The following is a 15,229-nucleotide window of genomic DNA, read 5'->3' as shown; positions in this document are numbered from 1 at the left end:
ATGTATGAAGTGTTGGGCAGCCGAGGCAACTCTTGTTCATTTATTGTGGGAATGTCAGAGAATAAAAGAGTTATGGTTGAAAACAACAAAAGAAGCAATCACAGTCCTTAATGTAAATATCCCAATGACACTGCAAACTTGTATTCTTGGGGATCTCCATCAATTTAGTAACGTGTCATCAAAGAGTAAAAATGCATTTCTTTCAATATGCATAATAACAAAAAGGGTAATATTAAAAAAATGGATAGATGTTGATAGTCCAACTCATACTGACTGGTACACACAAGCTATGAAGATGATATCAGTAGAAAAAACTGCATTTAGTTTAGATAATAATGAGTCATATATTGGAATATGGGATCCATTATTTAAATTTGTTTTAACTATTAAATGAACCAAAATATGACTTATTATATCATTGTGGAAAATATTGGACACAGTGTGTTGTCAAGCTCATTAGATGCGATGCTAGTGTAAGCCACTGTGACACTATTGTTCATTTTTATTTATTTATTTATAAAAACAAATTTATTAATGTTTGTAATAATAATATCAATGAGGGATTTTTAATCACTGCTATGTTGAAATTGTTACTAATATTGATACTGTTGTTGATAATATTCATTTTTGTCTCACTACTTTTGGATTGTTCTGTGTCATGTTTGTGTGTCCTCAATTGCTCTGTTTATTGCTATTCTGAATGTTGCTGATTCGGGTTTGGTTTTGAAATTGTATTGCATTATTATGGTATTGTTGTGTATTGTTTTCATTAAAATAAAATAAAAAATCGTTTTTGAATCGAGAATCGTGTTGAATTGAAAAAAAAAATTGATTTTGAATCGAATCGTGACCCCAAGAATCGATTTTGAATCGAATCGTGGGACACCCAAAGATTCACAGCCCTAATTCCTTGGCACCTTTTTGTAAAAAAGAAAGAAAGCCTAAACAATACTGAACTTGTTTTAATAAAACAACACCAAAACACTTCAATACATTTTTTTGGGGGCGGAGTCTTTTGCCCCCTAAAAAGGCCTAATGACACCACTGGTTCAAACGCTTAAAAAAACAAAGACAAACATGGCGGCATGGCGTAGTGGGTAGAGCGCCCGTGTCAGAAACCTGAGGGCTGCAGGTTCGCTCCCCGCCTCTTACCATGCCGTTGTGTCCTTGGGCAGGACACTTCACCCTTGCCCCCGGTGCCACCCCCGGTGAATGAATGTTGAATGAATGATAGGTGGTGGTCGGAGGGGCCGTAGGCGCAAATTGGCAGCCACGCTTCCGTCAGTCTACCCCAGGGCAGCCGTGGCTACGAAAATAGCTTACCACCACCAGGTGTGAATGAATGATGGGTTTTTAACATGTAAAGCGACTTTGGGTACTTAGAAAAGCGCTATATAAATCTCAGGTATTATTATTATTATGTAAATATTGTGGCGTTTATGAACATAGAGTGGGCAATCATTGTATTTCATGGTGATCACGTTGATGAGTGTATGCATGCAAAAATAACTGTTTTTTTTTAATGTTTTTAAAAAGCTAGTTCCAACCAAATAAAGTAAATTTGTTTTTTAGTGCATGTAAACATACTGAGTTTGTGTATGTGGGGCAATGACATTAGGTTTTGGGTAGGATGAGGCACAGGAGTTTTATATTAATACATAAAAGTGATTGCTATAGAACAGGGGTGGCGATTACGTGGATGGCGAGCTAGCGGTGGATGGTGGAGGGTGTGTCAGTCCATCGCCAGCCAGGCATTAAAAAAATAGACCTAAAAATGAGCGATCATCAATCTTCACAAAGACGTCACTTGATTGACATTCACGGCACCCGAGGGTCTTGTGAGATGACGCCGGCTGCTGCCACATCATTATTAAGAAAAAATGACCGACAGATGGCGAGAAACACTTTATTTCAACCGTACCTCCCGTCAAAAGCTTAAAGACTGACTGCACAGTTCCTGTCTTCACAATAAAAGCGCTGCTTCATCCTGCCTAAGCTAACAAAATGAGTCTCAGAAAACTAGCAAGCTACGGAGTTTGCCGCCATTGTATTTCTTGTAAAGTGTATAAAAAGGAGTATGGAAGCTGGACACTTTCATGTGGTATTGGACAGAAAGGAGGACTTTTTTTCTCCTCCATTTGAAAATATGGACGTTATCATCACTACTGTTTGATTCCAATCAATGCATGTCATCACAATCATACCAACTTATATTCTTGTCTTCATGAAAGAAACATGCTTGTATTATCATTAAACACTTTTAACTTCTTAACAAAAACCTCTCTTTCATAAATAAATAAATATAAATGATATATATGAATGAGGTAGATCCCTTCGACTTGGTCAATTGAAAAGTAGCTTGCCTGCAGAAAAAAGTGTTATATAATAATAGTGTCTCAGAAAAAAGATCAACAGTGTTTGTTGTGATTTGATATTTTAAATGAATCGTGCCTGCAGGTTCACAGTCACTTCCCCCACAAACCCATCATCTTGGTCGGTTGGAACGCAGGAGCGCTCATTGCTTGCCATGTAAGGGTTCTAATTTTTGTGACAATATTATTATTATTATTATTATTATTATTCATGTTTTGCAAAACATCATCAGCTGTGGTAATCACTCAACAGGTGTCCCTGATGGAGTATCTGACCGCTGTGGTTTGTCTGGGCTTTCCCCTGCTTACAGTCAACGGTCCAAGAGGGGTACGACCTCAAAGACTTCATATATTGTTCAATGCTTTTCCGTCTGTGGTTTGTAGTCAGTGTTTGTTGTTGTTGTCGTCGTGTGACTGTCTGGCAGGATGTGGACGACCCACTGCTGGACATGAAAACTCCTGTGTTGTTTGTGGTCGGGCAAAATGCTCTGCAGTGCAGCGTGGAAGGAATGGAGGATTTCCGAGAGAAACTGAGGGCAGATAACAGCATGGTGGTGGTGGGAGGAGCTGATGATAACATCAGGTGAGTCATGGCTGCTGACATCTCAAACATTTATGTCATTGTGGTGATTTGGAGTGTGACCCGTATATCCAGCAAACTATCGTGACGTTTACCCATAAGATAGAAACTACTATCGCTGACATCTTGCCTCATGTCGTATTTTTTTCTACTAACTTCATCAACCTTCTACGGGACGTTGATGTAAAAAAGATAAAAAGTGTTTTTTTCCCCATAGTTCTTATCTTCCTTGGAGAAATTCTAAAGTAAGCAAAAACAGTGTGGCTTAATCTTCTATTTGCCCTCATCTGTGCTAAACAAAAAGACAGTCTGTGCGGCATTGACATGCACTTCTGTCCACACAGAAAGCAACATAAACATGAGACCAATCAAATATTGTCACATTAGTTCTAACTACCGTATATTCTGGAGCATAGAGCACACCGATATATAAGCCGCAGCCACTAAATTTCTAAATAAAAAAATGTGTTTCCATATATTAGCCGCATGGGACTATAAGCCGCAGATATATACGTCGTAAAAGGATTTATTTACAAATATTTTGTAAATGTTTATTTACATACCCTAATTTTTTCCAAACGGTGTCTTTAACACGGCAGTAAAATGGCTGATCAAACAAAACCGACGTCATCGTCATGGACCCACTAGCTGCGAAAACTAGCTCTCCAATCAGCTAAGTAGACTCAATAACTCCACAATGACGTTTTGGTGAATCTACTGAAGAATTTGTGAAACTGAAACAATACAAAAAGAATAATTAGTTAATAAGTTAATAATACTAACACAGACACTCGTAGACGTGTTAGCACATTAGCCAATGCTAACGACGCAAGCTTCATTACAATACAATGGCACGTACAAATATGCATGAAAACACTCTTAAACCGTCACACATGGGACGGTTTCTTAAGTGTGAATTGTTTTAGTTATATTGTCAAACTTACAAACGTTGCTGGGACTGATGAATGAAGAATCACTTCAAGCAGAAACGCTATGGACGGTTTTACTTGCGTTTCAAGGCATTAAAACAGGAAGTACATTTTTAACCTGCAACACCTGCATTGAGCGATCTCGTCCAAAAGTTGGCACTATAGCAGAAACAATAATTCATATTTTCAGTGTCTCTGATTGGGTTTAATGAAAACCATTGAACACAAAGCATTATGGCCATTAGCGAAAATAACCCATAAATTAGCCGCACAGTTTTATTAGCCGCAGAGGGCAAAGCATAGGAAAAAAGTAGCAGCTTATTGTCTGGAGTTTACCGTAATATAAACGTACCATACCATATTTTCTGGACTATGGAGTGCATTAGTAAATTAGCATCACCCACAAAATGTTAGGGGAACAATCTTTTTCATATATTAGCTGCACTAGACTATAAGCCGCAGATACATAAAAATTGCTAAATATTTACCTACCCTATATTTTTCTAAACGGTGTAAATAGAACGGCAGTAAAACGGTTGATCAAACAAAACAGAAGTCATAGTCATGGACCCACTACCTGCAGAAGCTAGCTCTCCAACCAGCTAAACAGACTCAATAACTCCACGAGGAGGTATTGGGGAATTTACTGAGGAATTTGTGAGACTGAAACAATACAAAAATAATGCCATTGTAAATTAATAATACAAACACAGACGCCTGTAGACGTGTTAGCAAATTAGCTAATGCTACTGACGAAAGCTTCATTACAATACGATGGCATGTACAAATATGCATGAAAACACTCCTACAGACATCACACATGGGACGGCTTAGTAGAAAAAGAATGCCGTTGTAAGGTAATAATACTAACACAGACACTCATAAACGTGTTAGCATAGTTAGTTACTGTAATTTCCAGACTATAGAGCGCACCCAAGTAAAATGGTAAATGGTTTATACTTGTATAGCGCTTTTCTACCTTTAAGGTACTCAAAGTACCTTAACTATTTCCACATTCACCCATTCACACACACATTCACACACTGATGGCGGGAGCTGCCATGCAGAGCCCTAACCACGACACATCAGGAGCAAGTGTCTTGCTCAAGGACACAACGGATGTGACTTGGTTGGTAGAAGCTGGGGATCGAACCAGGAACCCTCAGGTTGCTGGCACGGCCACTCTCCCAACTGCGGCACGCCATCCCCCGTAAAAGTAAAAGCTGCGCTTACCTAATTTTCGGGCTTTATTTTGTACATACACTGGCCGTACAAGACTTTAAGCCACAGGTGTTCACATTGAAACATAAAATATTTACACAGGTGCTTCTGTTAATTCATAAATGTAGCAAAAGACAGTGCTAGCAACATGACATACAGTAGCCTACCGGAGCAGCCTTTGTCCTCCGCGTCAAAGAATCAGAATCAGAATAGTTTTATTGCCATTGTTTGAGAACGGGTTCACAAACTAGGAATTTTTCTTGGTGCAATCGTGCAACATAAAACACATATAACACATATTTGGTCATAAAAAGAGCTGTAACTGAGCTATCAGATCATGTTATAGACTTAGAAGGAATTCAAGGAATTCAAGGAGCTACTGTTAGGAGTTATTGTTCATTTGCCTGATGGCCGAGGGGAAAAAACTGTTCAGGTGGCGGGAGGTGTGGGTCTGGATTGACCGTAGTCCCCTGCCTGAGGGGAGAGGGGAGAATAGTTTGTGTCCAGGGTCAGAAGAGTCAGCTGTGATCCGACCCACACGCCTCCTGGTCCTGGAGGAGAACAAGTCCTGGAGGGATGGGAGCTTGCAGCCAATCACCTTCTCAGCAGCATGTACGATGCGCTGCAGTCTATGCTTATCCTGGACTGTGGCGCCGGGGAACCACACGGTGATGGAGGAGGTCAGGATGGACTTTATGATGGCTGAGTAAAACTGCACCAGCATCTCGGTCGGCCCCTTAAGTTTCCTCAGCTGCCGCAGGAAGTACATCCTCTGCTGCGCCTTCTTGATGAGGGAGCTGATGGTCGGCTCCCACTTGAGGTCTTGGTTGATGATGGTGCCCAAGAAACGGAATGAGTCCACAATGGGGACGGGGGTGGAAGAGTCAATCAGGGTGAGGGGGGATGGTGGGGATGTGACTTTCCTGAAGTCCATGATCATCTCCACTGTTTTCTGGGCGTTCAGCTCCAGGTTGTTGAGGCTGCACCAGGACGTCAGCCGGTCCACCTCTCTCCTGTAGGCGGACTCATCGCCATTCGAGATGAGCCCGATGAGGGTGGTGTCATCTGTAAACTTGAGCAGTTTTACGGATTGGTGACTGGAGGTGCAGCAGTTTGTATACAGGGAGAAGAGCCAGGGGGAGAGTACACAGCCCTGAGGAGTACCAGTGTTCGTGGTTCGACTGTCCGAGACAATCTTCCCCAGCCGCACGTGCTGTCTTCGGTCTGTCAGGAAGCCATTGATCCAACTGCAGAGGGAGTCAGGCACGCTGAGCTGGTAGAGCTTGTCTCGTAGCAGTCCAGGGAGGATGGTGTTGAAGGCAGAGCTGAAGTCCACAAACAGGATCCTAGTGTAGGTTCCTGGGGAGTCCAGATGCTCCAGGATGAAGTGGAGGGCCAGGTTCACTGCATCATCCACAGACCTGTTGGCTCTATAGGCGAACTGCAGTGGGTCCAGGAGGGGGGCGGTGATGTCCTTGAGGTGGGGCAGGACCAAGCGTTCAAAGGACTTCATGACCACAGACGTCAGCGCGACTGGCCTGCAGTCATTTAGTCCTGTGATCCGTGCTTTCTTGGGGACAGGGACAATGGTGGAGGTCTTAAAGCAGGACGGCACGCGGCATAGCTCCAGAGAGGTGTTAAAAATGTCAGTGAAGACAGGAGCCAGCTGATCCGCACAGTGTCTGAGAGTGGAGGGGAAGACACCATCCGGCCCGGGGGCCTTCCGCGTATTCAGCTTCAAGAACTGCCGGTGTACATCCTCTCCGCGGATGGAGAGGGCCTTTACAGTCCTATGATGTCCTTGGAGTCCTTTGAGTCCTTTAACTCCTTTAATGAAGTGCTGGCATTGGTGGGGAGGGTGATGGTGGGGAGAGCAGGGCTTTGATGAGCTGAAGGCCGTTCATGACGACAGTAATGTGTGTTGAGGCCCTGAGCGAGAGTCCGATCATTCAGGGCCTGGGGGGTTTTGGGCTTATAGTTCGTAAGGGCCCTTAGACCTCTCCAAACGGCCGCAGAATCATTGGAGCGGAACTGTTCCTGTAGACGGTTTGAGTACACAGATTTAGCTTTCTCCACTTCCCTGTTGAAGTGGTACTTCGCTTCTCTGTATGTACTCCGGTCCCCGCTTCTCCACGCAGCGTCCTTCTTCTTGCGCAGCTGTCGGAGCTTGGGTGTGAACCAGGGCTTGTCGTTGTTATAACAAACCCTGGTGCGCGTTGGAATGATTGAACTGTATGTATGAGGTCACAGTGTCCGTATACTCGTCCAGATTGTCCGTGGCCGCTCCAATTGCCTCCCAGTCTGTCGTCTCCCAACAAGCACGCAACTCGTCCACAGACTCGGCGGTGAAACACTTAATGGTCCTCATAACAGGTTTAGCCAGTTTCAGTCTCTTTCTGTATGAAGGGATTAAGTGCACCATCACGTGATCTGATAGTCCAAGAGCAGCGCGCGGTACTGCATGAAAAGCCTTGCTCAATGTAGTGTAGCAGTGATCCAAAGTGTTCTCCTCTCTGGTCGGGCATTTAATAAACTGTCTATACTTTGGTAATTCCTGGCTCAAATTTCCCTTGTTAAAGTCACCAAGCACAATAACAAGAGAGTCAGGAAAAGACCGTTCCACATGTAAAATCTGTCCTGCAAGCGTGCGCTGAGCGTCACGCACGTCCGCGCCGGGCGGGATGTAAACAGCCACCAGAATGAATGAAATGATCTCACGCGGTGAGTAAAAGGGCTTACAGTGGATGAAGATATATTCCAGAGAAGGAGAGCAGTGTTTTGAAATCACTGTCACATCTGTACACCAGCAGTTGTTGACAAAGAAGCAGACTCCACCGCCTCTTTTTTTGTCAGAGAGCGACGCGTCTGTCTGCGCGGAGAAGATGAAAGCCCTCCAGTTGCACCGTGCTGTCCGGGACACTTGCGCTCAGCCATGTCTCCGTGAAGCACAACACACAAGATGAGGAAAAGTCCTTGTTCCTTCTCATCAGCAACGCTAGCTCGTCCATCTTGTTGGCAAGTGAGCGGACGTTGGAGAGAAAGATGCCAGGTAGAGGCGTGCGTAATCCCCCTCCGCGAAGACGGACAAGAGCGCCCGCACGCTTCCCTCTTCGGTGCGGTTTCCCTCTTTTGATCACAGAATGGACCAAATCCGCAGCTGACGTTAAGATGACCGGTAATAAGTCCATAGGGATGATGGATCTGATGTTCAGTAGCTCTTCGCGGGTGTAAGAGCACCCGGACACACAATTTACGCACAAAAACAAACAAAACAAAATGCACGAGAGCACCGAGGCAGCCTTCATCGGCGCCATGATGACATGATATATATAAAGATAAAGAAGATGACTTCAGGGTTTTTAGACCGCGACGGTCCGGCCTTTCGCTGGTGGATTTTTGTTCTGTGCACAGGCTGTTTCTATTTTCAATGGAAGGATGGATCGTTCTCGTCTTCAGGGCTGGGTCGTGTGAATTTTGTTGTTTTTGCTACATGATGAGGGTGAGCACATAACGCGCTAAATGGGCGACTGAAAGATTATGTGAGCGGGTTTGATTTAATGTGAACAATCTCATTTGTCCGCCCACTCCGCCGTGAACTGTTCATCAGTTTCATTGGTCTGAGGTGCTGAAGATACATTTATTGGCGTGCTTTTAAAATTATTAGCTTTTTTAATGCGTGGGAAAAAAGTAGCAGCTTATAGTCCGGAAATTGTTTTTTTATTTAAAAATAACTCAAGTTATCAGTAGGTTTTCATAAAACTTTCAGTAAATTTACGTTATGAAATAAGAAACAACTCATTAGATTCCGGATCATTCGAATACATTATTTACGTTTACGTTGCGTGCTTCAACCTCTGTGTGTTTATGCTAGCGGACTGCTAAATCAAAGATGGTAGAGATTGACAAGATATTTCACTCCATTTCTTTTATTCTGCTATAGATGGCGCAAAAAGTTATGGGAAAGTTGAGGAAATGTCCAAAATGGTTATTAATTTTTTGGGGCTACTACATTACAAAACAAGCTTTAACTTCTGCATGCGTATGCTAGCATCCCCGCCTCCACCCACAGAGACAAAGATAGCAGATGACTGACAAGAGGCTTCACTCTGTTTCTTTCTGCTACAGATAGCACAAAACGTTGTGGGTACATTTACAAACCCCGTTTCCATGTAGGGATGCAAATTATCGATTATTTCATTAATTGATAGTTGATAACCTTATCGATCGATCATCGATTAGTTGATAAAGCGGCGTTTTCCCCCCATCTGAGATTTCCCCTCAATAAGGTACAAAATCAAAATCAAAATTTTGCTGGTATAAAATACAAAGGACATTGTATTCCCTAATCAAATGTTTATTTGATACAAAAGTAAGTCATCTTTGTAACATGAGGAATATAATATAAAGTGCACTTTAGTCTTGTCACACATGCAAGACTTGGTAGTGGCAGCAGCCATAATAGCTAGCTTTATTTTATATAATCCCTCTTGAACTGGGAAAGGTGCCTAATGCCTATCTGTCAACTTGAAAAAATACAAGGAAGACATCCCTGAAAATTGTAACAGCAGGCAGCAAATAAGTAAGCCTGTTGGCTGTTGCAGTCTGCTGCAGAACTTCACCTTTGGACTCAGGTGAGGCTGACAAGAACTGAAGTGAAAAAACATGTCACTCACTCACTACTGTAAAGACAAGAAAAATAAAGTAACATCAAGTGCACAACATGCACAATGCACATCTTAGTCTGTCTCACAAACTATTAGAAGGCTAGCAGCCTGCAAGCTGCAACATTAATTGAATCCCTCTTGAACTGGGAAAAGTGCCTATATGACAGTCAACTTGAAAAAATATAAGGCAGACATCCCTGAAATTGTAAGTAACAGCAAAATAAGTAAACCTAAGCCTGCTGCAGAAGAACAGTCATTGATTCAACTTAACATTTGGGCTCAAGTGAGGCTGACAGAAGAACTGAATGAAAAACATGTCACTGCATAAAATAAAATAAAGTGCATGCACTATGCCCATCTTAGTTTGTCTCTCACAAACTATTAGTGTAAACATTAATGTAATAATCAGTCAGCTTGAAACAGGCTGACAACAACTTCAAGTAAACATTCCTGAAAGACAATGGTGATCGTGATAGTAAAATATTAAGCAAGCCAAGTTTAGCCAACCCTGGCTACAACAATCAACTTAATATTTAGATCATCAGGCAGGTGGACAATTGAAATTTTAACAAAGGGAAAAGTCACATTTTAGAGAAGGCTCTCTGCCTCATACATGTAACATGGCCCATGGGTACAATTGCTTATTCATTTTTATTCAAGTATATGAGCATGTCTACATGCTCAGGTGTGAGCCGTGAGCGCAGCTTGGTTACAGTAAGGCCACATGCTGAGAACACGCGTTCAGAAGGCACTGATGTAGCAGGGATACACATGTATCGTTTTGCCACTTTTGCCAACCTCGGATACCTTGCTTCATTTTTTCCCCACCAATCTGTGGGATGATTGGGATCAGAATCAAGGTTTGGCACAGCATCCTTCAGAAAACTGTCCAGCTCTCTCTCCACATCATTAGTGACCTGGTTGGTGTAGTAGGCACCCAGGAGTTGAACCATAGCAGATGTGTGTCTCTGTGGTGCAGCTTCCTGGACAGGCACGTCTGGCTGAGCCCCCTCCTCCTCCTCTCCAGTGGTACTGGCAGAGGCAGAGCTTGCTCCATCTGCTGTTGTGGATGTGGAGCTCACATCTTCTGCTTGAGCCAGTTCAAGCAGTTTGGCATTTGCTGAAATCCTCCTGGCTGGGCTGAGAAATGACAGGTGCTTGTGCCGAGGGTCCACCATCGTTGCTATCATTGGGGTTGATGTTAGGAAGTCATCAGATGCAATCTGTGTCAAATAAAAACAAATAAATAATATAACTTCAATTATTAATATAATAAGCAAGCAGTGCCACCTAACCTTACATGGGCAATGCATATTTTGTACAATGCTATGTATGTTTTGTATAGGTTATTTATTAGATGCTGCAATAATAATATTAATAATAGACATTAGCTGTTACCTTCATCCGTCTGCTCAGTGAAGCAGCCACTTTAGATTTGAATTCTGCCACTTTGCCTGAGTCTCCCTCGACTCTCTTCTTGAGGTGCACGTCGATTAAACCGAAGCTGATGGGATACGTGTTGGATATGGACACCTGAAGAAAAAAATATATATTAGTTGAGTTTAGTTCCTTTGTATAGAAAAGTTTCATAACAGTACAGATTCACAGGTTAGGTAAATAGGTACAAGGTCAACTAAAAGAAAGCTTACGTTTTCTTTCCCCCTCTTTTTTTTTACTCATAATATATGACATTGGAAATATATTACACAGAGAACAGTGATATGCATAAAGTAGCATTCAAATTCAAATGACAAAATCGTGCAAGGGGGGGGGGGGTAAAGTAATACTCTACCTCAGTCTCTGTAGACATCACGGTAGTTGCTGTCTTCAGAGCGACTAGAACAGGGCCCATTTCCTCCATGATTTTCCAGTGGTCGTCTCTGATCTCAAGTGTCCGAGCATCAGACAGCTTGGTGAACGTGCGGTCTGATAGTACGGCGCACACCGCCCACCGCTGCTCCACCAGTCTCGCAAACATGTCACAGACTGAATTCCACCTCGTTTTGCAGGATTGAATGAGCTGGTGGCGTTCCAAGCCCATTTGGCCTTGCTTGGTTTCCAGCGCTTTGGTGGCTTTAGTGCTGTGCTTAAAGTGTTTGACCAATCTTCCTGCAGCTGCGATGACTTGGTGCAGGGTCCCAGCGAAACCATCGTTGATGGCCAGTTGTAGGGTATGGGTGTAGCATGGAACAGAGGCCCAGTCGACTCGAGGTTGGCTGTTTGCTAAGACGATGTTACTCGCGTTGTCGTGAACACAGGCTATCACTCGCCCGGTCAGCCCCCATGCATGCACAATTTCATTCAGCCGTTCTGCTAAATTATCAGCCGTATGGCTCATCGGCATACTCTCTGTGGCTAGGACTGCCGACCTCATCAGCCAGTCCTCCATGTAGTGGCAAGTGACGGTGATATAGCTCTCTGTTGTATTTGACGTCCAACAGTCAGTGGTTATTGCTACATGCGTGTTGGCCAGTCGTGCTTTCAGCTCGGCTTTCTTTCTTTTGTAGCGAGCCTCTATGCGGGTTGTTATTGTTTCTCGAGAAGGGATTTGGTAGTCTGGCTCACAATAGTTCATCAACTCACGAAACCCCTTGCCATCCACAATGCTTATAGGCAGCATATCCTTTTCAACCATGTTGCAAATCCTCTGGGTGATGCCCTCTGCCCGTGCGTCATCACACACCGCTTTTCTTTTGGAAAACGCTTCGGCGACGGAGGGCTGGCCTGGCCGTGCTCCGCCTCCACTCTCTCCTCCAAGCACAGCGGCATGTAAACTTTTTAGGTGGTAATTTAACGAACTGGTTGAATTGTTGTACTTCAAAACAGCCTTACATATTTTGCACGTTGCATCGTCCTCTTTTAGGGTGAAATGTTCCCACACAGCACTTCTCTTGCGTCGCTTCATGTTTGTTTTTCTTCTCTCGCATGTGGACTCTCATGTGTACAGCGGACATGTAGGGCTGGTCACGTGATGGTGTTGCTGCTTGGAAAAAGTACAATAAGCAACAACTCCCTCGTGTGGACTAGCGAGGTATAAACTCAGCATTACCTTCACACAGAAAACCACCGCACCGACCGTGACAGAACGGAATTGTCAATTAATTGAAATCGTTAATTTTAATCGGGTAATTTCTTAACGGCAATTAATCGAAAATCGATTAATTGTTAACATCCCTATTTCCATGAGTTGGGAAATTGTGTTGGATGTAAATATAAACGGAATACAATGATTTGCAAATCCTTCTCAACCCATATTCAATTGAATGCACTACAAAGACAAGATATTTAATGTTCAAACTCATAAACTTTTTTTTTTTGTTGCAAATAATAATTAACTTAGAATTTCATGGCTGCAACACGTGCCAAAGTAGTTGGGAACGGGCATGTTCACCACTGTGTTACATGGCCTTTCCTTTTAACAACACTCAGTAAACGTTTGGGAACTGAGGAGACACATTTTGTAAGCTTCTCAGGTGGAATTCTTTCCCATTCTTGCTTGATGTACAGCTTAAGTTGTTCAACAGTCCGGGGGTCTCCGTTGTGGTATTTTAGGCTTCATAATGCGCACGTAACCAACAGAATCCTCTACAAGGGAATACCAAGGGTGAGCGAGAAGATTGCTGTAAGGAGAATGAGACTAGCAGGACACTGCCAAAGGCATCAGGAGCTGCCAGCCAGCAAATTGGTGCTGTGGGAACCAACACATGGGCATCGGTCAAGAGGACGTCCCACACTAACATACGTGGACATACTCAAGAAGGATGCAGGAGCTCAGAGTACCAAGGAACTGGCCAAATGTATGGAGAATCGGGATGACTGGAAGCAACAATGGAAGGCTCGTCTGAGGACGACCTACAGAGATGCGCCACACATTTTCAATGGGAGACAGGTCTGGACTACAGGCAGTCCAGTCTAGTACCCGCACTCTTTTACTATGAAGCCACGTTGATGTAACACATGGCTTGGCATTGTCTTGCTGAAATAAGCAGGGGCGTCCATGGTAACGTTGCTTGGATGGCAACATATGTTGCTCCAAAACCTGTATGTACCTTTCAGCATTAATGGCGCCTTCACAGATGTGTAAGTTACCCATGTCTTGGGCACTAATACACCCCCATACCATCACAGATGCTGGCTTTTTAACTTTGCGCCTATAACAATCCGGAAGTTCCAAATAAGTGTTTGATGAGCATTCCTCAGCTTTATCAGTATTCATTGCCACCTTTCCCAACTTCTTTGTCACGTGTTGCTGGCATCAAATTCTAAAGTTAATGATTATTTGCAAAAAAAAAAAAAGTTTATCAGTTTGAACATCAAATATGTTGTCTTTGTAGCATATTCAACGGAATATGGGTTGAAAATGATTTGCAAATCATTGTATTACGTTTATATTTACATCTAACACAATTTCCCAACTCATATGGAAACGGGGTTTGTATATCAAACTTTCAGTAAATGTCAAAAATGGAAAAGGAACAAATGAATTGATTGCGGGAGTGAGCTGGATCACCATTTGGTTTCAGTACTTTTGTACTATTGGTAAGGAGGACTTGGCTGAGGTCTGCTTTTGTAGTTCTCTTTAAAAACACACAAAACTGTTCTTCCCGCGAGTGACTGTTTACAGTTTTATTGCACTAAAAGTGTTCTGCACTATTTGCTGTTTGTACTAACTGGTTCAATTAGGCTGCAAATGATAAACTATAACATGTATTTAAGTTTATCACACCGCTATTGCATTATCGCCATTACGAAATATCGTTATTGCGAGTAATGTATCGCATACCACATCGTGAGATAGCCTGAGATTCCCAGCCCGAGTGGTGATAATAATAGATATCCTCTCCACAGAATCAATTCTGCTAAAATGAAATTGGAAGGACTGACGCAAACGATGGTTGACCGCTGCATTCAGGTTGGTCCTGGAAAATTGTATTTTCCCCTATTTGTATTGTTCTACAGGGTTATTGAAATAGCAAATGTTTTTGTTGTTGTTGCATCACAGGATGAGATTGCAGACTTCTTGTCAGGCGTCCTCGCAAGAGCTGAGAGCCACAGCCACGGCTCAGGGGAGACCAGAGACCTGGACACAGAGAAGAAGAGGAGGCCCCGACGAGAAATCCCCTTTGACATGGAGAGAGGACGACCTTCCTCGCCCGCCCTGAGAGTCGCCATCTCTCCGTCGGGGTCAGAGGTCAGCCAGTTAGCACTTTGCGACAGTTTTCATCAAAACATTGGTAATATATACTACAATAACACAGAATCTGTGTCTAATAGGGTTGTACGTTATACCGGTACTAGTATAGTACCGCAATACTAATGAATCATATTCGGTACTATACCGCCTCTAAAAAGTACCGGCCCCCAGCCCCCCTTTTTTTTTACGGGCATGATAGCGCGTCGTCACGTCATGACATTGCTAGTTTTACGAGAACAGGAGCATGTTCGGCCGCACACACACACGGA

At 43.2% G+C, this 15,229-nt stretch overlaps 2 protein-coding genes across 9 annotated transcripts in view; one reads left to right on the top strand and one right to left on the bottom strand.

Moving 5' to 3' along the window:
- kansl3 (KAT8 regulatory NSL complex subunit 3) overlaps positions 1 to 15,229 on the top strand; it is a 61,780-nt gene that overhangs the window by 17,531 nt on the left and 29,020 nt on the right. For all 6 annotated transcript variants that reach the window (XR_009826542.1, XM_062050701.1, XM_062050703.1 and 3 more), the window contains exons 9-13: positions 2,458 to 2,529; positions 2,626 to 2,700; positions 2,798 to 2,955; positions 14,615 to 14,678; positions 14,769 to 14,957. Coding sequence is in view for 5 of the 6 variants with exons in the window: in XM_062050701.1 (XP_061906685.1) it covers positions 2,458 to 2,529; positions 2,626 to 2,700; positions 2,798 to 2,955; positions 14,615 to 14,678; positions 14,769 to 14,957 (558 nt within the window). In the remaining variant the exon portion in view is untranslated. The remainder of the gene's footprint in view (positions 1 to 2,457; positions 2,530 to 2,625; positions 2,701 to 2,797; positions 2,956 to 14,614; positions 14,679 to 14,768; positions 14,958 to 15,229) is intronic.
- On the bottom strand, positions 9,639 to 12,814 carry LOC133652209 (E3 SUMO-protein ligase ZBED1-like). 3 transcript variants are annotated; one of them, XM_062050707.1, is made up of 4 exons: positions 11,559 to 12,814; positions 11,165 to 11,299; positions 10,684 to 10,989; positions 9,639 to 10,598 (listed from the first exon to the last, which is right to left on the bottom strand). In XM_062050707.1, the coding sequence occupies exons 1-4, from the start codon at positions 12,669 to 12,671 to the stop codon at positions 10,476 to 10,478; spliced, it is 1,677 nt and encodes a 558-aa protein (XP_061906691.1). In that variant the 5' UTR covers positions 12,672 to 12,814; the 3' UTR covers positions 9,639 to 10,475. The 3 variants fall into 3 exon arrangements, with proteins under 3 accessions (XP_061906691.1, XP_061906690.1, XP_061906692.1); XM_062050708.1 differs by having other exon boundaries at positions 9,642 to 10,989; positions 11,559 to 12,514; positions 12,599 to 12,744; XM_062050706.1 differs by having other exon boundaries at positions 9,640 to 10,989; positions 11,559 to 12,813.

The sequence above is a fragment of the Entelurus aequoreus genome, linkage group LG06 (genome assembly GCF_033978785.1).
Source record: "Entelurus aequoreus isolate RoL-2023_Sb linkage group LG06, RoL_Eaeq_v1.1, whole genome shotgun sequence".
NCBI lineage: Eukaryota > Metazoa > Chordata > Actinopteri > Syngnathiformes > Syngnathidae > Entelurus > Entelurus aequoreus.
Note: the sequence above shows the minus strand (reverse complement) of the source record. Positions and strands in the feature narration are given on the sequence as shown.

Excerpts from the sequence above, each read along its gene's own strand:
- LOC133652209 (XM_062050706.1), bottom strand. The coding sequence starts at position 12,671 with ATGAAGCGACGCAAGAGAAGTGCTGTGTGGGAACATTTCACCCTAAAA. Across the intron at positions 11,300-11,558 it reads TGATGTCTACAGAGACTGAG|GTGTCCATATCCAACACGTA; the intron begins GTAGAGTATTAC and ends TTTTTTCTTCAG. Across the intron at positions 10,990-11,164 it reads CACTGAGCAGACGGATGAAG|ATTGCATCTGATGACTTCCT; the intron begins GTAACAGCTAAT and ends TATTTGACACAG.